General features: G+C 39.9%; 1 protein-coding gene and 1 long non-coding RNA gene across 3 annotated transcripts; one reads left to right on the forward strand and one right to left on the reverse strand.

The window, feature by feature from the left end:
* Positions 1–6,307: 6,307 nt before the first annotated feature.
* On the reverse strand, positions 6,308–10,153 carry LOC129046191 (uncharacterized). Its single transcript, XR_008507040.2, has 2 exons — positions 9,181–10,153; positions 6,308–6,533 (listed from the first exon to the last, which is right to left on the reverse strand). It is a non-coding gene; the product is annotated as an uncharacterized LOC129046191 (long non-coding RNA).
* Positions 10,154–10,168: 15 nt separating this feature from the next.
* On the forward strand, positions 10,169–20,299 carry LOC123852734 (myosin regulatory light polypeptide 9). Of its 2 annotated transcripts, none has more exons than XM_045886983.2 (4): positions 10,169–10,421; positions 16,020–16,218; positions 16,663–16,824; positions 19,808–20,299. In XM_045886983.2, exons 2-4 carry the CDS (start codon positions 16,035–16,037, stop codon positions 19,978–19,980), a joined length of 519 nt encoding a protein of 172 aa, XP_045742939.1. In that variant the 5' UTR covers positions 10,169–10,421; positions 16,020–16,034; the 3' UTR covers positions 19,981–20,299. The 2 variants fall into 2 exon arrangements, with proteins under 2 accessions (XP_045742939.1, XP_045742941.1); XM_045886985.3 differs by lacking the exon at positions 10,169–10,421 and adding an exon at positions 14,789–14,942.
* Positions 20,300–25,008: the final 4,709 nt, after the last annotated feature.

A 25,008-nucleotide genomic window follows, 5' to 3' on the forward strand; every position in this document is an offset into this window, starting at 1 on the left:
ATCGCTTATCTGTTGAATTCTGCCCTCGTGATCCAGTAGTTGTTTATCTCTCTTCTTCTCAGCTTCTTTATTTTCCAACATTTGGTCTACTATATCACTGATTCTCTGTTCTGCCTCAATTATCCTAGCAGTTAGCACCCCCATTTTTAATTGCACCTCATTAATAGCCTTTTTGATTTAGACTTGGTTAGGTCTTAGTTCTTTTATTTCTCCAGAAAGGGTTTCTCTAATAACTTCTATGCTTTTTTCAAGCCCAGCTAGTATCTCTAAAGTGATGATTCTGAAGTCTAGATCTGACATCGTACTAATGTCCTTATTCAGTAGGTCCCTGGCAGTCGGTACTACCTCTTGTTCTTTTTGTTGAGGTGATTTTTTCCATCTTGTCATTTCATCCAGAGGAGAATAGATGAATGAGAGAACAAAATGCTAACAGGATAACAACGTTCCCAGAAAATATACTCTAAACAAATCAGAAAAGACCTGAAGCTGGGGAAAAAGAAAGGGAAAGAAAGAAAAGAGAAAAAGCAAAAAAAGAAAAAAATAAAAACTAGAAAGAAAACAAACAAACAAACAGAACAAAACAAAACAAAAAAAACAGAATATGATCAAATATGATCTGGCTGGTACATAGGTCAGTGCCACACACTAGATTTTGGGTGTATTTTGGTCTGTTAGAAGATAGTGCCTCCCAAAATTTTAAGGAAAGAAAAACTTATATGTGTACAAAAATAAGGGTTGATATGATGAAGGGATGGAATATGACTGTAAAGATGAAAATTATAAAAAATTTTTATAAAAAGAATTGATAAGAAGTTGTTTGAAAAAAGAAAAGAGGATTTAAAAAAAAATGAAAAAAAAGGGGAGAGAATGTGATCGGGCAGGAGAGTAGAACAAAACCATACACTAGAGATTTAGGGTATATTTTGATCTGTTAGAAGAAACTATCTCAAAATTTTAAAGAGAGAACAACTTATATATATATGCTAAAAATAAGGGTAACTACTATGAAGGGATAGAATATGACTCTAAAAATGAAAAATAAAAATGTTTTTTAAAAAAGGGATTGATAAGATGTTGGTTGAAAAAGGGAAAAAGAAAAATTTAAAAATAAAATTAACTTGAAATACTAAAGAATCATGGTAAAAAAGCCATGGATTCTATGTGCATTATTCCCCTAGCGCTGGAGTTCTGCCATTCTCATTGATCGGTAAACTTGGTCTTGGCTGGCAGTTCTTGCTGATCTTTTGGGGGAGGGGCCTGTTGCTGTGGTTCCCAAATGTCTTTGCCGTAGGCGGAATTGCCCTGCCCTTGCCTGGTCCAGGCTAGGTAATCTGCTTGGGTTTGCTCTTGGGAGCTTTTGTTCCCGGCAAGCTTTCCGTACAGCTTTGGAGGCTGAGAGTGAAAATGTCGGCCTCCCAATCTCCACCCCGGAAGAGCCAGAGGAATCGAGAACTTGGGGCCCCACTCCTCAGTGTGCCCCCAGAGAAAAACAGTCAGTCACTCCTGTCTCCCCAGTCTCCGGCCACACTCTGTGCTCACCCGGCCTGTGACCGAGGGTTTCTATCTCTGGAACAGAACCTCGTGTGGAGTCTCCAAACCCAGCAGATCCCTGTGGTGCACTCCCACACCGCTCCTGCCAGGGAAGGAAGGTGAGTCTCCCCGGATCTCCTGCTTGTTGGGTCCCTGCTGGAGAAGCAGTGGCCCGACTGTGCCGCGGATCATGGTTTATGGCAACCCCGAGCTGAGAGCCCGCACCTTGGCTCCATCTCTGCAGCCGGCTTCCCCACTCGGATACCTGGGAGCTCTGCTGCACTCAGGCACCCCCGGTCTTTCTGTGACCCCGAGGGTCCTGAGACCACACTGTCCCATGAGGGTTCCACCCCCCGCTTAGCCACCGGAGCGACGTCCCTCAGCAGAGCCGACTTCTAAAAGTTCCAACTTTGTGCTCCGCAACTCTATCACTTGCCAGAAGCGGCCGACGGAGGTCCCCTCCCCCGCCATCTATCCTCCTGAATATCGCCTTGGATTCACTTCTCCGCACGTCCTACCTTCCAGAAAGTGGTCGCTTTTCTGTTCAGAGAGTTGTTGCTATTCTTTTCTTCGATCTCCTGTTGAGTTTGTAGGTGTTCAGAATGGTTTGATCCCTATCCAGCTGAATTCCTGAGACCAGATGAAATCCAGGTCTTCTACTCCTCCACCATCTTGCTCTGCCCCTCTTAGTCCTCATATTTTTGCCATTTCCCCCTCATACCCTACCTTCCAGTTCTTCATTCATTCAATATGTATTTTTATTTAGTGTGTGCCTGTAATGTGCTAATTAATGTCCTGGGCCTTGGGGATACTTCAGTAAACAAAACAATCCCCCAAACCTTGTCTTCATAGAATTTAGTATGAAAAATAAGCAGTAAGCAAAAAAAGTATATTGTATGTCAGAGATAATAAATGCAGTGGAAAAAATAAAGTAAGAGAAGAGAATGCTGGAGGTGGAAGATGAATGATGAAATCTTACATGAGCAGAGAAGGCATTACTGAGATGATGATAATTAAGTGAAGACTCAAGAGAGCTGAGGGAGAAAGCAATGAAAACATTAGAAGAAAGAAATCAAAAGGACAGGAAAAATTCCTTCTTCAAGGAACAGCCTGATCAATATGGTTGAGCAATTGGTGAAAGTTCACCCAGTCTGATGTTTTGGGGGCTTACAGGCATTTGACTTTCACTCTGAGTTGAGACACCATTGGACAGTGTTGAGCAGAACAATGATATGATCTAATCTCTTTTTAGAAGGATCAGTCTGTGTCTGTGGGACTAGAATTTAGGGGAACATGGAAGTATGGAGACCAGTTAAAAGGCTAAAATCCAGGCCTGATACCTTGTATTAGGATAGTAGCTGTAGGGGTGATGGGACATAGTCAGATTGATATGTTTTGAAGGACTTAACCAATAGGTTTGGTTAACTGCTGTTCTAGACCCTGGAGATGGTTTGACTGAAAGGTTGGATGAGGGTCAGGACAGGAAAAGAGGTGGCAAAGATGAGTCCAAGTTTTTTGGCCTGAGCAACTTAAAGGATGAAATTGCCATTAACCTATGTGGAGAAAATGTCAGGAAGAGCAGGTTTTACAGGTAAGGTCAGAAGATCAGTTTGGGGGTCTGAAGGTTTAAATGCCAAGGTTTCTCCTTGTGGAGATGTCAAGTGACTATATCATGAGTCTGGAGTCCAGAGCAGAGGTCTTGGCCAAGATACATACTTGAGAATAATCAGTGTCTCAGTAGTATTTTAAGCCATGAAAATGGATGAGATCAGCTAGGGAAGGAGTGTTGACAGAAAAGAGAGGAGAGACAAACACTGAATCCTGAACCACTCCAAGGGACTGAGGAAATTAGGAGGAACTGGCAAAGGAAACTGAAGAGTAGCCATAAGGAATGTGCCATAGGAACCAGGAAAACCAGGAGAGTGAGACACCCTAGAAAGGAGAGAGAAAGTGTTTCAAAGGTGAGGTTGTCAAATCTGTTTGAAGACTGAGAATTGGCCATGATGACATGGTCATTTGGTGACCTTGATAAGCACATGGTCAGTGAAGTGGCTGGGTAAAAAAAGCCTTATTATAGAGGGTTTAAGAGAGAATTGGAGCTAGGTGACTCTTTTAAGGAGTTTTATAAAGTGCAACAAAGAAACAGGACAATAGCTGGAGGAGGAAAATACACCAGGAAGAGGGTTTGTTGTTGTTGTTGTTGTTGTTTGTAATATATTAATTTCCTATTGCTGCTGTAACAAATTACCACAAATCTAATGGTTTAAAACAACATAATTTAGTTATCTTACAGTTCTATCATTAAAATTGCAATTTGGATCTCACTGGGCTAAAATGAAGATGTCAGCAAGACTATGTTCCCTTCTAAAGGCTCTAGGGGAGAATCTGTTTTCTTTCTTTTCCAGCTATGATGTCACTCACATTGACATCTTCCTATTTTAAGGTCAGCTCATTAGTAACCTTAATTTCATCTGCAACTTTAATTCCCCTTTGCCATGTAACCTAACACAGTCACAGGTTCTGGAGATTAGGACATGGACATCTTTGGGGAACCACGATTCTATCTGCTACATACAGGATACATTACTGCATACCTATTGATGGGACTAATCCAAAAGAGAGAAAGAGAGAGAAAACTTGGTGATGCAGGACAAGGTAGAATCATTGGAGTAACATAAATTAGCAAATGGAGGAACTGGTTTCCACAGGAGCAAGGAGGGTACTTCCCCTATTTAACAGAAGAAAAGGGAAAAGACAACATATGGGGACAGATGCTGGTCAGTAGGTAGATGTGGTGGTGACAGCTTGTGGGAGTCTCCGTTTTTTCTCAATGACTTAGAAATAAGGTCCTCAACTGAGAGCAAGGATGGGAGAAAAGGTGTTGGAGGTGCTAGGAGAAAAAAATTATAAAACTGACATCTATGATTGCAGGAGCATCATGGTAACATCAAGGGCCCACTTGAGGTCTTTGGTCATTAAACTGTGACCATTCAGCATGTTTCCTCCAGTTGAGTAGACAAAGCATTGGTATATTAGTCAGGGCAGAATAACTACTCTACAAACTCCAAATTTCAGTGCCTTAACACAACTAAAGTTGATATTTCTCTGAGAAGTTTATATGGACTATTTCACCTAATGCACACAATGGATGACTAAAGTAGATGATATCATTACGCCCTTTTCCAGATGAGAAAACCAGAGAATTGACTGAAGTAAGCCTAAGCCATAATTTCTGCTTTAGGTATTTGTTTTATTTGGGAGTATTTAATAAAAAATCTGCCTCACAAGATTAACTCAGCAAATGTAATTTGGTCACTATATTCATTCATTAACAAATTATTAGTAGTATCATAGGGTACATATTTAATAACAGTTTGTGATCTTGATATTTGTCTTAATCATTGGAGAAGCATTTCTTTAATAATTATCAGGGTCAGGTAAATTATTTTTTAGGTAATTCTTACTTCTTCTCTTGGTTTGGTTTATTCATATTCTTTTCTGGAATCCTGTTTAGTATTTTAATTTTCCTAAGCATTTATCTTTTTTTCAAATTTATTAGTATGGAAGTAATAACTTCTCCCAAATATTCCTTTTTTTTAAAAGATTTATTTATTTATCTGAGAGAGAGAGAGCTTGCAAGCAGGAGAAGGAGCAAAGGGAGACAGGTAGAGAGAATTCTTGAGCAAGCTCCCAGCTGATCTTGGGGTCGGACATGGGGCTCAATCCCAGGACCCGGAGATCATGACCTGAGCCTAAACCAAGAGTCAGTTGCTTAACTGACTGAGCCACCCAGGGACCCCACCCACTAAATATTCTTAATTCAATTCCACATTATTTCATCTTGTATATCATTCCTGAATTTTAAAGTAATTGTAATTATTTTTTAAAGGAATTCTTTTATTTATTTATTTATTTATTTATTTATTTGAGACCGAGAGAATGAGAGAGAGAGAGCACATGAGAGGGGGGAGGGTCAGAGGGAGAAGCAGACTCCCCGCCAAGCAGGGAGCCCGACGCGGGACTCGATCCAGGGACTCCAGGATCATGACCTGAGCCGAAGGCAGTCGCTTAACCAACTGAGCCACCCAGGCGCCCCTAAAGGAATTCTTTATGTAGAAATTTCTAAACCCTCTTAATACACTTATTTGTAGTTTTGGAGCTTTAAAGCTAATTTCCATACAGATTAATTTAAAGACCTTAACTTCATTTAAAAGAAAGGAGCTCCTCCTACTGTTTTCCTGGATTAATGCTAATTTGCTACATATTAGTTTGTGTAGAAAGGATTAGAATTCCATTTATGTAGGCAAAACCAGAATGTAAGCCATGTCTCTCACCATTCAAAAATTTCTTACATGCAATAAAAATTGTAAGTGATCACTAGGAAATTACCAACTTCGGCAGTAAATACCAAAGGTTAATTCAGCCATGCTTCCTGTTGTTTGGGTAGAGTTTCCCTTCTTGAACCAAAGAGAGCACAGAATTGTAAAATAAAATGTGGGCTTTGGGTTAGGCCATTTACCAGTTACATGCATTTGAACAAATAACCAATTACCAAATATTTACTGGCACTCATGGATAATTAGGTACTATCCTACAAGTTAGGGATACATGAATAAGAAATACTGACCCCGGTCCTCCCTTCTGTCCTACCCCCAGACAAGCACAGAGACATGAGTTATAATCCTGGTTCTCTTATTACCCTTTGGGTAACACTGGCAAATCACTGAAGTATTTGAGCTTAGTTTTCTCATCTGTGAAACGGAGGTAATAATACCTACCTCACATGGTTGTTGTAAGAACTAAATGATGGGGCACCGGGGTGGCTCAGTTGGTTAAGCGTCTGCCTTCAGTTCAGGTCATGATTCCAGGGTCCTGGGATCGAGCCCCACATCGGGCTCCCTGCTCAGTGGGGAGTCTGCTTCTCCCCTGCTTGTCGTTCCCTCTGCTTGTGCTTGCTCTGTGTCTCTCTTGTGCTCTCTCTGTGTCAGATAAATAAATAAAATCTAAAAAAAAAAAAAAGTACTAAATGATAAAAATGCTTAGGCAGAATACCTAGCACATAATAGGTATGTACTAACGTGAGCTCCTTTTCTTTCTCCCTTTGGATTTCTCTGGTCTCGCAAAAAAGCCTCACCTTGCGGCAAGAGCAATAGTGTCTTTCTAAGAATTATAGTACCCCACGAGAATCAAATACTATATACTCTGAGCTCCTGAAACATTAATGCAAGGTTTTCTCAACCTCAGCACAACTGACATTCTGGGCCAAATAATGCTCTGCTGTAGGGGGCTATCCTGTACATTGTGGAATGTTTAGCAGTATTCCTGGCCTCTACGCACAAGATGCCAGTAGCAGCTCCCTGGCTGTGAAAATAAAAAATGTCTCCAGGGGCACCTGGGTGGCTCAGTCATTAAGTGTCTGCCTTCGGCTCAGGTCATGATCCCAGGGTGCTGGGATCGAGCCCCGCATCGGGCTCCCTGCTCATCGGGAAGCCTTCTTCTCCCTCTCCCACTCCCCCTGCTTGTGTTCCCTCTCTCGCTGTGTCTCTCTCTGTCAAATAAATAAAATCTTAAAAAAAAAAAAAGTCTCCAGACATTGCCAAATATTTCCTCGGGGAAACAATTTACACCTGGTTAAGGACCTCTGCATTAGTGGATCATAAATTCACATGTAGTGAGTCCTACGGAGCATTTAAAAAAGTTAAATGACATAAAATTGAAATAGAATAAAAACTTAGAAAATATCATAGGTACTCAAGTATTGCTTAGTGATATAAATCTATTTTTTTAAAGATTTTATTTATTTATTTGAGAGAGAGAGAGCGCACGAGAGAGCACAAGCAGGGGGAGTGGCAGAGGGAGAGGGAGAAGCAGGCTCCCCGCTTAGCAGGGAACCCGATGTGGGGCTCGATCCCAGCACCCTGAGATCATGACCTGAGCCAATAATCACTGAGACACCCAGGTGCCCAGTGATATAAATTTCTTACAGTGAGTTTCAGTCAAAAGTTTGAAAGCCACTGGTCTGTACTTAATAAGACTTTTCACATAACTATCTCATTTAATCACAAAACTCTATAAAGTAGGCAGGACAGATGTTATCCCCATTTTACAAATCAGAAAATTGGGGCTCAGATCAGCTGAGGGACCTGCCCTCAGTGTTACCCAGTAGGCTAAAGGAAGGAAATGAAGCAGAACCCAAGTCTCTAAACTTCTAGTTACAAGGTAAAAAGGAAATTGTTACCTAAGGGCAAAGATCTCCTATGTGGCTCAGAAGGACAGAGATATCATGGAGTCATAGGTCTTTGGCAGTGGGTCCAATAATTAAAACTAGATTATCAATACATTAGATGGAAAATTGAAAAACATTTTATCAAGATTTTTATTTTCCACACTGGCTTGCTAACCTTTGTATACCCAGAGTTACTTATGGAATAAATAAATGAATGAATGAACACTGACCACACAATTCCTGTTCATCTTCAATCAGCCAGTTCCTCTGATCACCTTCAGATAATCAAGCATGCTCCTCCATTTACTTGGAATCTCTCTTCTCCTTTCCCACTGAAATTTTTTTTAACTTTTAATTTTAATTTTTAATTCTTTTATTTATTTATTTATTTTTAAAAGTAAGCTCTATGCCCAATGTGGGGTTGGAACTCATAACCCCAGACCAAGAGTCACATGCTCTGGAGACTGAGCCAGCCAGGTGCCCTTCTTCACTGACTTTTAGAATCAGCTCTTTAATAGTCCTCTAGGGCCACCTTCCACAAATCCCCAGGCGGGTTTATTTCCTTCTCTGTGTTCCTTCTAAAGGCCTTACCTAATTGTACTGCAATGATCTGTTTTACAGCTGTTCCCTGATACTCCCTGTGCCTTTGCAACCCTTTCTACTCCCTCTCCCTCGATCCCAGAGGTAGCAACTCTGTCCTAGTTCAAATAGCATAAACCACGATAACCACCACACTGCTTGGAAATGAATTTGCTGCGTAATACCTGTTGACTGATTGAGTGGAAAGAAAGAAGACAAAGAAGGGCAATTATCTGACAGTATAGAAGCAAAAGAATGCTGCTGCTTCCTTTTGAGCTGAGAAGACTGAACTACCCATTTCACTGTGGATTAAAGAATAGGACAGTAGTTGCAAGGCTCCAGCTCAGTGGTGGCAGGCCACCACTCGGTGGAGATGTGAGTACACTGCAGGGTGCTCACACTGCTGCCCAAGCCAAACTCCAAAACCAAACTGCAGTCCCCCACCACTAAGCCGTCTGGAGTTGGCCCCGTCACTGTGTAAGTCTTAGGCCCTAAGCTGTCTAGTTCTGCGTCCCCACGTGATCAGATTAATTTAGGACCCCAGTTAAATAGATGGCTTCCTAGGACTTGCTCTAGAAGATTCGGAATCATTAGATTGGAGATAAGGCACCAGTACTTTGTATTTTTAACCAGCACCCCAAGTGATTCTTATTATCAAGGCAGTTGAGGAAACTAATCATCTTTGTATCACTCACACTACAGAATTAGGGCAGTTATTTATTTTTCAGTGATTTCACCTCAATATTAACTTTGGAATATGCTCTTGGTTAACAGATAAAATGCTCCTGGGCTCCTCGAAACTATAGTTTATTAATATTTAGAATGTATTATTCAGCAGCTTTTACCTTCCTTTTCAGCAGGGTGATTCAAGTGAGAGGAAAGGACAATAGGGCCACCCCAAACGTCAGAACTCTTCTTGCCACATGAGCCAAACTAGGAACTGAGCCTTATTAGTGCTGGGATGATCTGAGCGTTGCCGGATCCAATTCACTCCTTTCGTAGTTGAGCTCACTAGAGCTGAGGTGACCAGCACCATAGTTTTCCTCACCAGGCTTTGTACGGAAAAGGACAGAACTGGGGAGGGCTTTCCTTTAACTAGATGAATTGTTAGAAGCTGTCCAAGGAAAGGAGAGCTGAGAAAAAAATAGCCCCAACTTTTTATTCCTATTTTCACCAAGCCACAAGTCTGCATCATAGTGAGAGATAGGGGCAAGATTTCGTTAGCTCTTGCTGGTCGCCTGTCTTCCTTCCTGGTCAGATCCAGTCTTTCCTTGTTAAGCGGGGCTCTGGTGGGAAAAATACCAAACAACGTTTTTGAAGAGGGAGTAAGTCTTCATCATTCGTGACCTCACGAAATCCGTCTGGGCCAAAAAGATAGTGGCCGCTTAGCTGAGGGCCCTGGGGACTTCCGAAGGTTTGCTCCAATGTGGAAGGGGTGGAGCTCTCCAAAACACCGCGCAGTACGCCGAGATAAAACCTCCTACCCAAAAGCCTCACAGACAGCGACGCAGACCCGGCGGGAGCCCCGCGCGCAGGCGCACGACCGCCCGGCGGCCAGGGCCTGACGCTCCGGGGCCGCGCGGGGGCGGGTCACGTGGGCCGCGCAGCCCTCTCTGCGATGTCCCTACAAGGACTTGGGCAAACGGGCCCCGCCCCTAGCCGTGCCCTGGAATGTGAGGGGGGCCGACCTACAGGGCAGGCTCACCCATTTGCCAACAGGAAAGGGGGGAAGAAAAGCTTACATGAAAGAGGAGGTATAAAAAGACGGAAACTCAGTCGAACCATTACACGAACGAACCATTACACAATCTTCTATGTTCTGAGTCGCCCGCTTTATACTCCTTCCCGTGCACTCGTTCAAAACTGCACCCTTCTAGCACACTGGCAACTCCCCCCACCCGTCGTCTTTCTATTAAGTCAGGCCCACTCTGTCGGCCGACAATGGTGACTAGGCTCCCTTCCGGTTTGCTAAGCGGAGGCCGGAAGTGTTGGTTTTAGGGGGCTCTGGGAGTAGAAGGGTTTTGATAGCAGCAGCCTGGGCAGCGAGGGGGTTACCGAAGTGCTCGGATTTTCGCAGCTGTGCAGGGTGAGTGGTGCTCGCGATCCGGCGCGTGAGGCCCATCCCCGGGGGCCCATCTCCGCAGGGCGGCTGGGTGGGCAGCGGCGCTCCGCGGCGGGCCGCCAGCGCCGGGAGCTCACCTGGGCAGGTGTCCTAGCGGGTTCCCGGGTTTCGAGCCCAACGGCCAGCTCCGGGATCGAAGGCCACGCCCGGAAGTCCCGAGGCGCGAACTTTGTCCCTTTGCCCAAACTTGGAGCTCAGCAAGTGTGACTTCGCTCGCTGGCGCCGCGATCTTCGGCGACAGCCTGGCCTGTGAAACCCGAGCCCCGCGGCGCTGACTCCTGCACTAAGTTTAGTTTCTAACGTAAACTTGCCGGATTCAAGAGTTTGCTCAAAATCCGAAGCCCAAGTGTCCCCCGTGCTGCAGCTGTTGTTGCAGCTGTGTGGCTGCGTTTAGTAGGAATAACCAACTCAAATTAGCAATTTCCTCAGCTCAGCATCCACTTCTATAATTAGAACTTTTTTTAAGTGATATTTTACAAAGGGGTTAAGGGTTTAGTTTGCAGCTTGAGAAAACTCCAGAATGCAACACCAAGTTCCTTTTGGGTGGAGACTTTGGGTTATGTCAGTTTGCCAAAATCTTTCATTTTAAAGTAGTTGAGTAGGTATATGAAAGAATTCTTAACAGAACTTTGGAGCAGAAATAAGAGTTGAGATTTTAACTTAAATGCAAAATGTTTTATATCTGAAGATCAAGTGAGTATTTCTTAAAATTACTACTATTTGTTTTATGTTCTGGAAGGCTTTGATGAAACTTAACCACAAAAGCTTCAGATGTTCAAGAGTGAGGCTTTACTGGCAAGTGAACCCTGACAACTAATTAACTGCTCTTGTCTAGCGCGAAGAACTTTGGGTGTGGCAGTCTGAGATCTAATCCTACCTTCAGCTGGAAGTTTGCATAGGAAATGAAAACTTGGTTCATTTGGAAAGGAAACACCAATCTGAAAATGTATTTTTAAAAACTGCGGTTGGCTCCAAAAAATCAAATATGCTTAGCTTGAGGATAAAGTACATTGATTAAATGAAACAGGAGATTTGGTCTGGATACTACATCCTATCACACTAGGTAGTGTTTTCTTTCTTTCTTTCTTTTTTTCTTTAAGTAGGCTCCAGGCCCAGTGTGGAACCCATCCTGAGGCTTGAACTCAAGACCCTGAGGTTGCAACGTTAGCTGACATCAAGAGTTAGACACTTAATTGACTGAGCCACCCAGGCGCCCCACTAGGAAGTGTTTTCTAAGATGGGCGTTTTTCCTTAAAGAATGTGTCATATTTTCCTAGAATACTATCAGTTTTAGTGTCAATTCTGTAGGAAAAAATCTCTAGATTATTTTACATTTATTACCACTTTACAAATGTTACATTCTAGGATTCTAATTAGAGTAATCAATATTAGTATGGATTAATCCCATTTTATAAATGAAACCATAGTATCTAGAGAGGCTGAAAAATCTTCCCATTGCCCTTGATGTGTGGGAAAAGCCTCTTTGAGGCTTTTCTTCTACCATTTAATCTAGTGTAACATCTTTCTTACATGATTTGTATCCCTCCTTTTGTCATAACCTTGAATTGAGTCTCTTCCTATTTGATCAAGCTAAAACACACACACACATAAATTGTTACCAACACTTAACCTCTCCTGATTTAAAACAAGGTTATACTCCTTTAGATCTGTAAACTGAATCTTCTTGACCACCACTGGCTCTGTTTCATTCACTTTCTTGTGCATCTGAAATCCTTTCATATTTCATAGATGCCTGCACTGCAAGTTTCCCTGCTTTAAAGTTTCATACAACAAATATGCCTTCACGCCAGAGATCTTTCATTAACTGCTTCAAAAATAGACTCCAGGCTATAACTTAGAATGAGTGAGAATACTCGTAACTTAAAAATCTCAGATGCCTACATCTTCCCATTCTATATAAAGAATACTTACATTGATGTATGAAATATTTTCAATGTTTTTTACCCTAATTTCTAAACTTCTGTGGGAGTTGTGCATTTGCGGAAGATTTCTAACATGAGGAGAGTTACACGTCTCACTTGTTTGGGGAAAGTAAAAGTGGATAACAAATTAGAATCATATAGAAAGGAGGACAGTGACAATATCATAAGTGATCTGCTCTTTGGGATCATAGCACTGTCCCTGATTTGGTTCCCTCTACATCAGTGTTTATTCCACCCATACTTTTATTTTTTTTATTTTTATTTTTTAAAGATTTTATTTGTTTATTTGAGATATAGCAAGTGAGAGAGAGAGAGAGAGAGTGCTCATGCATGCACATGAGGGGTATGAGGGGGAGGCGCAGAGGGAGAAGCAGGCTCTCCACTGAGCAGGGAGCCTGATGCGGAACTCAGTCCCAGGACCCTGGGATCATGACCTGAGCCAAAGGCAGGTGCTTAACCTACTGAGCCACCCAGGCACCCCTCCACCCATACGTTTAGTTTGATAGGGAAAAAACCCCACACTTTCCTTATTTTAGAACAACTTACTGTGAAGCTGAACTACCTATTGCTGGAAGGCTCCCAGTTTCTGCTGGGAGATAAACTCATAGACAAGAACACAACCTCCTTGAAAAAATAAAGGCCCAGGTAGTAACTTGCCTAACATTATACTACCAGTTTTGGTAGAATTAACTACCTTAATTTGTTAGAATTAAAATTAATATCTGAATCTCTTAATTCTAAGGATGTCTTGCAGGGTTTTTCAAGGTCTTTCCCCACCTCCTCAATCCTTTAGAAAAAATCTTTCTCAACTCACAGTATTTGATAGATCATGTACCACCTTTATTTTTCATTATTGTCACACATTGTTTTAACTTGAGAGTCTTCAGGAATGAAAACTAACATTTCATAAGATTAACCAATCATTTCATTTCTTTATAGTTGCTTCCCCAACTTCAAGCTTCTTGAAGATAGGACACTTGCCTTACATTTCTTAATTCTTAAATAGTGCTTAACACTAGTGACATTTGATATACATTGGTGTAATTAAATGATATTAAAGATTGATGATTAAGTATTGCTTGAGCTAAAGGAAAATTCTTTGAGACATTGTCCGTGCTGACCAAAAAAAAAAGACTTTATAACTTTTACAAACTATTTTACAATGAATAGAGATTTAAATAATGCATGATTAAAAGAAAGACTAATGGGAAATACTTTAAAATTCAAATACATATATTTATCTATAACTTTATAGCACAAACTAAGCATTTTAAAAAGGTACTTAGAGGACTCCCACCAAATTTTTGTTTTAAAGATTTTTTATTTATTCATTTGAGACACAGAGATACAGAGAGAGAGAGAGCATGAGCAGGGGGAGAGGCAGAGGGAGAGGGAGAAGCAGGCTCCCCACCAAGCCAAGAGCCCGATAAGGGGCCCGATCCCAGGACCCCGGGACCATGACCTGAGCTGAAGGCAGACGCTCAGCCATCTGAGCCACCCCGGCACCCCTCCCACCAAATTTAATATTATGAGGTTTTATAGATTAAAAAATGTGCCAACCATTTGACCTATAATTCTCATCAGTTTCTTTGTTCTTAAAATAACTGACATTCCTGCCTCATGAGGGGAAGACAATGTTGTCAAACAAAACAGACTATTTTTAAAGACATGCTTTGGTTTGCAAAGACATGGCATGCCTAAAATATTAAAGAGAGGTGGACTGGTAATTCTGTGCCCGTCATTGGGTCTCTGCCACTCACCCCAAGTCCTGGAGTACAGTTAAGAAATGGAGGAATGATACACACTGTGACTCTTTGTAGTTTTTAAAAGTACATTTAGAATAGAGGGAAAAATGACAACCCTATGTAGTTTCGATAATGGTATTTACTGCCCCCAAAAGGTGTTGCAGAATGAAAATACACATTCAAGAATGGTGCAGATAAATTATGACAGGCAGCCTCCCAAATTGTGGTTAAAGGAAACTTGAAAATTAGGGAGGAGTGTATATCCTAACTTCTGGGTTGTGTAGGGTATATCTTACCAACAACACATTCCATGTATCACCGAGTGCTATATTGGATGGCCTGGAATTTGTGACTCTTCTTTGTGGAATTTCCTACTGAAATCTGAGAACAGATTTAGCTTAAAAAAAAAAAAAATCTGAAGCAGAGCTTTTCTGATTATTTCTATAATTCAGTTTAGTCTGGGTGATGTGGTATAATAAAGGGAAGAATGTAAGAAATAACTTTAAGCTCATAGGAAGCATTGTATTCTAAGGTCACTTTGCAGTGCTGAGATCTAGGTAGTACTTCATTCTTTGCAGTCCACAGATTTATTTTTAGAGCAAGGGCATAGTGTTTTGCTACATCATAGCTAAATGTTGTTTTCAGAACGTAAGCTTTAAATTGTTATCCTAGTCAGAGAGTGAAATCAGGAGTGCCTATTTTAGGCCTGCTTGGAAGAATATAACTCAATACAGTGGCCTAGTCTTGCTGGTTAGAGGTTTTGCAGACTACCATCGCCACCCGGGCTCTGAAGGATGGTACGGTAAAATTTTGTTATCTGATGACTATGTGGTTTTTAACTCCAAACAAATTTTTATCGTCTTTTAAAGATTGAATGTTGAAAAAATTGCCTTTTCATTTTAGGTATCATTAGGCATTTTTTTTTTTTAATTTTTAACTTAAATTTTACAGGGATAAATTTAGATTAGAGAACAAAGTTTGTTTCCATAGCTATTAAAATGTTTTTTAAAACTTTTTTTTTTAAAAAGTAAATAGCTTTAAAAACTGTTGTGCTGATTTTTGTCTAGAGAACTTAGTGACCTCAAATGATTTAACTTGGCTCTGTGCAAGAAACTGGTTTGGATAGAGTGGAAATAAATTGTAGGTGAATTCATAGTTTTTTATACTTTTTCAGTTAGCTTTTCAACAAATACATTTTTTAAACTACTTTGATTCCAGAAGTGAGGGTGCAATAAAAATTGTTAGTTGCAAGTGGAAGAATGCTATTTGACAGTGGAGATTAGGAGACGAAGACCTATTCCATCAATTAGTCTTCCTTCCTACTTTCTGTCCACCTTAGAATGGGATAGCCAGCTTAGGCTAGGGCTGCAGAATAGACTTGTTGAAGATGAATTAGTATTCCCCAGTACTGGCATAGCACTGAAGTATAGAACCAGTACTGTTTCTCCAGGGTACCTGTATTTTTTTGTTTGTTTCTTGTTTTCTCTATGGTTATTAAACCAGTAGATTTGATTATCAGTACCTTATCTGGCTATCCAGCAGCTTGGGGAACATACAATCTTGTCAATAGGCTCTGAGCTTTGAATTTATGTTGGTTTTAGTCTGGAATTTGAAGTTAGTGACAGACTGTTGATTAGATGTTACGACTACTAAGGATGAGTGAACTGAAACATGAGTCTGGTTTTTCTCTTTGTAGTTTGGCTCTATAAGTATCATATTGATTAGCTGAGTGAGATATCTTTGCCAAGTGATACTACTCTGCTGAGTAGTTTTTAGGTACATCTCTAACTAGCTCAGACATGTCAGGAAGTTTTATTCAGTTTACTTTTTGTTAATCTTTTTTTTTTTTTTTTTGTATCTCCCTTCCTAATTAGGATTTAAACGCCACCATGTCGAGCAAAAGGGCAAAGACCAAGACTACCAAGAAGCGCCCCCAGCGCGCAACATCCAACGTGTTCGCCATGTTTGACCAGTCACAGATTCAGGAGTTCAAAGAAGCCTTCAACATGATTGATCAGAACAGAGATGGTTTCATTGACAAGGAAGATTTGCATGATATGCTTGCTTCCCTAGGTAATGATCAGTTTTAATATTAAAGACTAAATAGAATTTCTGTAATGCCTGTGGAGCCAATCTAATGATGTAGTTTCCCAAGATTTAAAGTCTGGAGCAGTGTTCCCCAAAGTGTGGTCCTTGGACCACCTGCAAATTTCTGGTCAGATCTCAGGATTGAGCCGGGGGCCAGCATATTATATGTGTGTGTTGTAAACACTGATATTATGAGGACACCAGCACTATTCCTTCTAACATCCCAAAGGAATAGCATACCATCTCTAGACTCTTTAATACAGGCCTTACTTATTGAGAAGACTTTTTCCCAAATAGTTTTACTATTTGTGTGTGAATATAAACAGCAAACTGTATAAATGATAATCTCTCTTGTCAAAATGTTCACTATGATGAATACTTGGTGCATTTTGTGATGTAATTAAAATTATGACCCTCCTTTTCATTTAGGGAAAAATCCAACTGATGAGTATCTGGATGCCATGATGAATGAGGCTCCCGGGCCCATAAATTTTACCATGTTTCTCACTATGTTTGGTGAAAAGTTAAATGGCACAGATCCAGAAGATGTCATCAGAAATGCTTTTGCTTGCTTTGATGAAGAAGCAACTGGTAAGTCTGAGGTAACCTTTAATTACCAAGTGATTTAATTTTTGGTTATGGTAACTAAAACATATAACAACTTGAAATATGATGACATAATACCCTCAGGTTTATACAATACCTGTTTGTGGGACAGGCTTTTCCTGTGGCATGTTAATCACTCATTTTACTGCCTCTACCCTTAAATATTTAATTAACAATTTAATAGGTGTATTTGGAACTTCTCTAGGAAATTTATGTTGCCCTTTTACTAGAATAACTCCACAAGGGTTAGGCTCTCAGTAATTGTGTTGAATGAATAACTTTTACCAGAGCAATCTTGGAAAAAGTATGAATTGCTATAGGCCATGATCTCAGTACAGTCTTGTATTTGTTTATCAGGTACCTCTCAGCCTTCAGATTGTTTAAATCTAGTATCTAACCTTTTGCTCTAGAATCAGGCTCCCTGATTTCATATGCTTGTTCTATATGATAGCTGTGTGATTTTGGGCAAGTAACTTCTCTAAGCCTCTGTTTTTGTACCTATAAAATGGTCAATAATATTACCTACCTCATAGGGTTTTTGTGAGGATTAAATGAGGAAGTGAGATACTTTATATAAAGTGCTTAGCATACTGCTGGCATAGAGTTAATTCTCAAAAAACCCCAAAAGTTAACTACGTAAATGCTTGATCCTTTGGCAGAAGTGCACATAAGGGACACGTAAGGGAGTAATTCACATGGCAAGGTTTTTGAGAAAGAAGGTATACCCTTTAGTTACATATTACTTGAACTATTTTATTTTATTTTATTTTAGAGAGGGAGAGGTAAAGAGAGGGGCGGTGGGGAGGGCAGAGGGAGTGAGAAAATCTCAAACAGGCTCCATGCCTAGTGCAGAGCTGGATGTGGGGCCTGATCCCATGACCCCAAGATCATGACTTCAGCCAAAATCAAGAGTCGGATGCTTAACCAACTGAGTCACCCAGGCGCCCCTAATGTCAAGTACAGTCTGTTGTTAGAAGCAGTCTCCACACACAATATGGCCTCATTAGGCCTACTCAGGTATACCATCCTTGACTCTTGTATCATCTTCCTAACCACCTTCCAAGCTCTTCTATGCATTGTTGTCCTAAACTTACCTCCACCATTGCTGCTTCTGTGCCTTCCTCATCATATCCCCTTCTCCTTCCTCTTAAAACTGAAATTCTTTAACAGTTATACCTGGAAATGGGGTGTGGGGAGGGAAAGGCAGAGGAAACTTACTTTTTTCCCTCCTTAAGGCACTTCTGTATTGATTGAGCTTTTGACTGTGAGCAATTGTTACTTTTTTTAATGGAAGGGAATAAAGCCATAAAAGAGTAAAATGTCTTATCCATTCTTCAGACTCATCTCAAAGATCACATTCTTTATAGAGCCTTACCTGTGTTTTTATACTATTTTCTCCTCATTCCAGGAAAACTTGAAGCCTCTCCTTTCTCTCCACATCTAAAGTATTTTATTATCTCTCTCCTGGCACGTACTCTTCCTGACCTTCTATTCAGTTGTGTACTTACTCCCAATCAGCAATGGCTCTGTGTCTTCAACAGTGTTATGTTCCCATCTTTGTAACCCCTTTTAGCACCTACCACAGGTCCTCACACATACTCGATGATAGGTTTATGTGATAGTTGAATTACTTGGTTGGAGATGAGAATTTATTTCTACAAGCTAGAAGTCTAACATTTGAGAAACATTTTAAAATGTAGAATGGAATTAGGAAAAACCCCGTAAGTCTAGAGTTTCTTTTGTGAACTGACCTACTTTAAACTCATTTTATAGGAAATATATTGTCAATGTTTTAGCTTAATTTCACATACAAGAATATTGTCAGATTTTTCTTTTACTTCATGAATTTCAAACATCTCTGTGCTTGGTCATTTATCAACTTTTGTTAGTACATTAGTGGTTCTCAATCATGGTGTGAATTACTTGGAGAGCCTTTTAAAAATATCAATGCCATGGGGCGCCTGGCTGGAAAAGTGTGCGACTCTTGATCTCAGGGTCATGAGTTTGAGACCCATGCTGGGTGTAGAGTTTACTTAAAAATAAAGTCTTAAAAAAAAAAAAAAAAGAAATCAATGCCAGATAATAAATCAAGGGTGGCATCTGGGGTTTTTGTTTTTGTTTTTTTAAGCTCTCTATCAGAACCCTGATACCACAGATCCAGAGTAAAAAGCACACCTTTTGACTCACCATTCCACATCCCCGATTCCTAGCCCAGTGTCTGCGACATAGGTAATGCTCAAATATATACTCATGTTTTTGCACACTCAGGGCCCAGCTGTATTTGTTACAAAATTTAAATTAGATTTGTAAAAAAGAAAGAAACATTAAAAATCTCATTGTACATATAAAAAACAAACAACCCAAAGTCAGAGATAAAACGAAATGCCTGAAGTAATAACATACTTGTTAAAACAGGACCTCAGGGCACCTGGCTGGCTCAGTTGGTAGAGCATGTGACTCTTGATCTCAGGGTGTGAGTTTGAGCCCCACATTGGGTGTAGTGATTACTTAAAAATAAAATCTTGAAAACAAAAACCTGGACCTCAAGACTCCAGTATTCTTTCCACCGAAGCACTTTATTGATGTTTATGATGTGGTATTTTAGTGTTACTTGCTTATAGAGTAAGTGTGACCAGGGGTGCCCCACACTGGCCATAGAGCTCACTTAAAAAAAAAAAAAAAAGACTTAGTGTAACCATGCTACTTTAAAGGAACCATGAGGCTTAGTTTCCTTAATCGTACTTTATTGTTGTTTAGGTGTAGTTTAGGCCCTATTATGAAGACTTGTGGACAGAAGTCAATAGAGCAGAGCAGGATGATAGAGCTAGGCAGCTGTCTGCTGAGGCTGGCTTAAAACATGTGAAGAGCCCATATTTCCTATATTTGCATGCTTGGTCAAGTGTAGATGTTCCCTGTAGTTACTCCTCAGAGTAGTATGTATTCTGATCCCCAGTTCTTTATTCTTTAGGCACCATCCAGGAAGATTACCTGAGAGAGCTGCTGACAACCATGGGAGATCGGTTTACAGACGAGGAAGTGGATGAGCTGTACAGAGAAGCGCCTATTGACAAAAAGGGAAATTTCAATTATATTGAGTTCACGCGCATCCTTAAACATGGAGCAAAAGACAAAGATGACTGAAAAGAACTTCAAATTCCAGCCAAACGTTCCTTGTTGCCACTTTGGGTATTTCTGAGACTTTCTCTTAGAGTCTGTTGCATGCCCTTAGCTTTGCAGCTTTTGCCTTTCTTGTATTTATTCTCAGCCATTTTGGGCACATGCATCTCTATAATCAGACTGGAAATGGGACTTTTTATGATTTTCAGAATAGAAAATAGGGCAATTTAACTTACCAGCCCCCTCCCAAAATAACTGTAGTCTACACAGAGTCAGTATATTTTTTCAGAGAAAGTTATTCACTCAGTTTTTTCTGAACCATAATTAAACTTTATGATAAAAACTTACTTGTTTAAAATTTCTTATTTACCAAAATCGGCTTTTGTTAGTTGCATCTTCCAAGGAAGGTAGATGAGACAAATCCTGGAAAATGATATGGTTGTTAGACCTCTCCCTTACTCCTTCCAGTTTCCCTAACAATCCTATCTCTACTATATATCCCTCCCCCCTCCAAAGAAATCAGTTTTAACTGCCTTAATTGGGTTTCCTGCACTTTGTCTTTCAGTTTTAAAAATAATTTCTATAGAATTTGTATAGACATGCTAGCTTTGGTAGCTTTAAATCCTTAAGTTTAACATACCTGTCAGCATCCCTCCTTATCTGTTCTAAACTTTTGTGCATTATTTCATGTCATTTAAAATTAGACCAGGCCACTGAGTATAATTTTAATTTGTCCTAATTTTTTAAACTATTTTAGCCCCAAAAGGTTCTATGGAATGTTTCTTACCAAAAATATTTTTTTGTATTGTATTTCAAAATGTTGAAAATACAAGCCAGCATCTTTTATTGTATGTAGTTTCTTTTTTAATACAACAGTCCCTCTTGAAATACCGTGTTTGTTTATACAGAGATTCACCATGAATTCTTGTATGAATTTTGGACATTCCTGACCTGCCCACAATCAAAACAGCTGAAGCTACATGCCTGGGAAAGTGAGATCATTATTTCAGTCCTAAAAATAACTTCTGCTATTTGCAGAAATGCAGGACTGTTTCAGAGTTAATCAGAAGTTTCATTTGCTTTAGGCTTCAAAAATCTAACTTCCAAATATTCATGAATTTTAAAAAGACCTTGAAATGTTGGGAGAAAAAGTCGGTTGAAAAGAGTTGATGGCCTACAAAGATGAGTAATTGACAATTACTCTAATAACTTTATATTTTATGCTACTATTAACAAGACTATCCTTGGACAAAGCCATTACCTCATTCAGTGAACAATTACTGAATTCCTTCAAGGCAGCAGACCTTTGCACTCAACAGGATAGGTGAGCTAGATCTTTTAATCTGGTGCAGCCAGCTTTATAGAGCAGAAGTAGAAAGACTAGGAACAAGACTGCTTCTGCCCCCTTCAAGATTAGAATTTTAGCACCTCCCTTAACTCTTTGCCTTTTATGTGTTTCTGAATTTCATTCAGTGAGTTAAGCAAAATACTTTTCCTAGGCTCATAGCCATGATACTAAAATCTTGTTTGTTGAATTGAATTTCCATTTCAACTGAAAACATGGTCACTTCTGTTTTTAACAAATTTCCACATTACATTGTTTCCACTACAGAAACAATGTGGTCTCATCTACTAAAATGAGCTCTTGCAGTATCCCCATTTTCATTTCAAGTAACTGCTCAAAGAATAAGCTTCCATTAGGAATAGTGAATGGTCTCCCATAAATGAAATACGTCTCCTAATATGGTAATAGCATTCTTTACGTAGTAACTAGGTTTTACTTAAGCAAAGATAATTGCCAATAAAAAACTAAAGCATCTAACTCCAACAGTGGATTTGACTGAAAAACCAGTCTCCATGAAGAAAGTCATACATTTGAAAAGTTCTCATGAAACCAACCTACTAGGGTAGCATCCTTATCTGCCTGCTTATGATTATATTATCACTGGACTCCAGGGTCCAAATTTTACTTGATCAAGGAGACTATGATTCAAGGGCAGGAATTGATGAGTGCTATTGGGGGGAATAGGGAGGAAAGCCAAACTACATAAGACTAGCAAAATCATATTCTGAAAAGGAAAGGCAACCATTTCCTATAAAGTATGAAGAGAGAAAGGCCAAGAAGTGTAATACCTAGATTAGGGACGTGCAGAAAAGTTGTAAGAAGGATCAGATAGAAAATGATAAAAGGGCTTGAAGAGGTAGAGCCACAAAAACAGTATTGTGGAAATCAAGTGAATAGTTTCAAGAATGACGAGGTTAGTCAATAGTGTTAAATCAGAAAAGCTCAGTAAAGTTTAAATGGGATCACTAGATTTGACAAGTCATTGGTCACCTTTGCTATATCTATTAGGTAGAGGTTTTTTGTTTTTTTTCAAGACTTTATCTGAGAGGGAGAGCACAAGCAGGGGAGGGGCAGAAGGAGAGGGAGAAACAGGCTCCCACTGAGCAGGGAGCCCAATGCAGGGCTCAATCCCAGGACCCTGAGATCATGACCTGAGCCAAAGGCAAATGCTTAACTGACTGAGCCACCCAGGTGCCCCTAGGCAGAGTTATGAATGCAGGATCCATTGTGCAGCATGAAATGGTGGACAGTGCCTAGGTTTAGGGATCAAGCCAATCTGCATTTTAATCCCATTTTTGCTACATGGCTTCATAACCTTAAATAAATTATTTAAATTCCCTGGACCCCTATTCATTTGTAGAATGGAAGTAATGCTATTGGTTCATAATAGGAACATAATCTATTAATATATAAAGCAGTACTTCTTGTGACTAAGAGCAATACGAGGCCAGACTAGATTGAATGAATTCCACCTATTATTTGGCTGGCTTTGTAACCTTGGGCAGGTCACTCTTCAGTTTCATCACCTATATAACTGGGATGATAACCTCCCAAGTATGTTGTGAAAATTAGAAACACTGAAGCTAAATGGTTTGGTACACAGTAGGTATTCAAAAAGGTATTCTTGTTCAGTTTACCAGTAAAGGGTCTGAAGCTTGGCAATGAAGAGAAACTTGAAGGGAAGGCAAGATCAAAGGACTCATCTTTAGAGATTCAAGCCTGTTTGTAGACGGGGGAAAAGACAAACTAGAGGAAATAATCAGTGACACAAAATGAATCATATCCAGGAGATAGGAGGGGACAGAACCTAGATCACATGTTGTAGGATGATCCTTAGAGAAATAAAAATGGATACTTCTCCCTCTGAAAAGAGGGAAGGGTAGGTGATGGGAGTTTAATGGTAGTTGGAACTAAAAGGCTGAGGTTAGGAGGAAGGTCCATAGTTGTTTGATAGTAAATTAGCTCAAACTGGAATTTTATTATATTAAAGGGTTGTAATCAGGATTGAATGGGAGTACATTAAAAAGCCTATTTCCTGGTACTGACTAGATGATCAAATAATTTACTTTAGATTTCCTGGGTAGATCCAATATGTAGACTTGTGTCTTTCTAGGTCTTCCTTAGGTGTACGATTTCTTGATTTCCCTGAAACCTGGCTTTTTACTGTTCTTGAAGGCATTGCCAGAACTAATCCCATATGGAAGAAATGCCCAGTTTTCCCAATCCTGCTTCTCCCATTTCCACTTGCTCTTGAACGTCCAAAGTCCCTGTACCCTTTTACCTTAGATTCTATCTCCCTACTCAAGTAGCGTCATAACGTCTCTTATCCACATTTTATAGTTGTAATGAATATATAATTTTTTAGTTTAATACATCTTAACTTACTTTTCATGTTTTGGTATAGCCACCATTTTTATTTTTAACCATTCTTTTTAATGACCACAATTATCTTTGACAAGGTTATGCTTTAATTAGCCATTACCCAAGTGCTAGGTATTTAGATATTCGGCTTTTTGTTAATAAATACTATGTTTTTCTTTAGAATCTAGAGAATATACCCTAGAATTATTTTTTAGAACAGGGCTCTCCAGTAGAACTTTGTGATGATAGAAATGCTCTCTGTGCTTTCCAGTAAGGACACTTGCCACATGTGGCTATTGAGCACTTAAAATGTATCTAATATAACTGAAGAACAGAGTTTTTAATTTCAATTTAGATAGCCACATGTGGTTAATGACTATTGTATTGAAAAGCACAGTTCTATAAACAAATACGGAGATGAAAGTCAAAGTACAGTCTGGGTCCCTCAGCTATGGTCTTAAGGTGACCAAGGTGAGGGCTTATGGGATGGTAATAGACCTCTTGAAGAGCTCTATGACACAGACCTAAGGAAGCCAAAATCTTTTGATTTTGAGTGGAATAAAAAAATTATACTATTGGACCAAACAGCAGACTGCAGCCAAGGGAAAGAGTAAATATTTTAGAACCAGGTGTGACTTTTCAGAAATTGCTTTTCAAATTATGAGAAAATGCATTCCGTAATGATCTGGACCTTGGACAGTGTTACTCACATGAAGACCACAGCATCGGCATCCCAGGGTGCTTATTAGAAATGCAAATTAACACCCCACCCTCGACCTACTTAATCTGAATATCTGGGGTTGGGGCTCAAGAATCTTTTACAAAGCCCTCCAGGTTTTGCTTACAGTGCTGCTGTTTAAGAACACATGGTTCCTACTATCTAGGAATTTCTGATCAAAGATTTCTAGAATATAAAAGGCATTTTTCTTCCTCTCCCCATCTGTCACACTTTCAATCACAAGTGCTCAATAAAGGTTTGGTATTAAATGACTTACCCTCCATTACCCAGCAATAGTGCTATTCATCCCTATTATTCCAAGTGAGGGAAGTGAAGGTTATGGGCACAAACACTATTTAGAACAAAACTTGAATCATGTAGCTTCGTGGTTTCTGGTTTTGACGAAGAGCATTTTATAATGTGTGAGCGCTTGTAGGTATGCGTGTGTGCAATTCTGTCATCTATTCACCCAAAGGAATGCAAATATTTTGAATAAAACTTTCTTGTGCTTGGAAGGGGAGTGAAACGGTCATAGGCTGGCCGTGGTCTGTAAGGCCGTAAACCTTAAAATTTGAGGGTAAATGATACAACTCCGGCTGGAGCTCAGCTGAAAAAGAAAGGGTTCTCC

The sequence above is a fragment of the Mirounga angustirostris genome, unplaced genomic scaffold, assembly GCF_029215605.1.
Source record: "Mirounga angustirostris isolate CCGP_5_RB_7025 unplaced genomic scaffold, mMirAng1.0.hap1 SCAF_14, whole genome shotgun sequence".
Lineage (NCBI taxonomy): Eukaryota > Metazoa > Chordata > Mammalia > Carnivora > Phocidae > Mirounga > Mirounga angustirostris.

What these genes read in the sequence shown, in the direction of transcription:
- LOC123852734 (XM_045886985.3), top strand. An exon ending in TGATATGCTTGCTTCCCTAG is followed by an intron (nt 16,219 to 16,662) that starts GTAATGATCAGT and finishes CTTTTCATTTAG; the next exon opens with GGAAAAATCCAACTGATGAG. An exon ending in CTTTGATGAAGAAGCAACTG is followed by an intron (nt 16,825 to 19,807) that starts GTAAGTCTGAGG and finishes TTTATTCTTTAG; the next exon opens with GCACCATCCAGGAAGATTAC.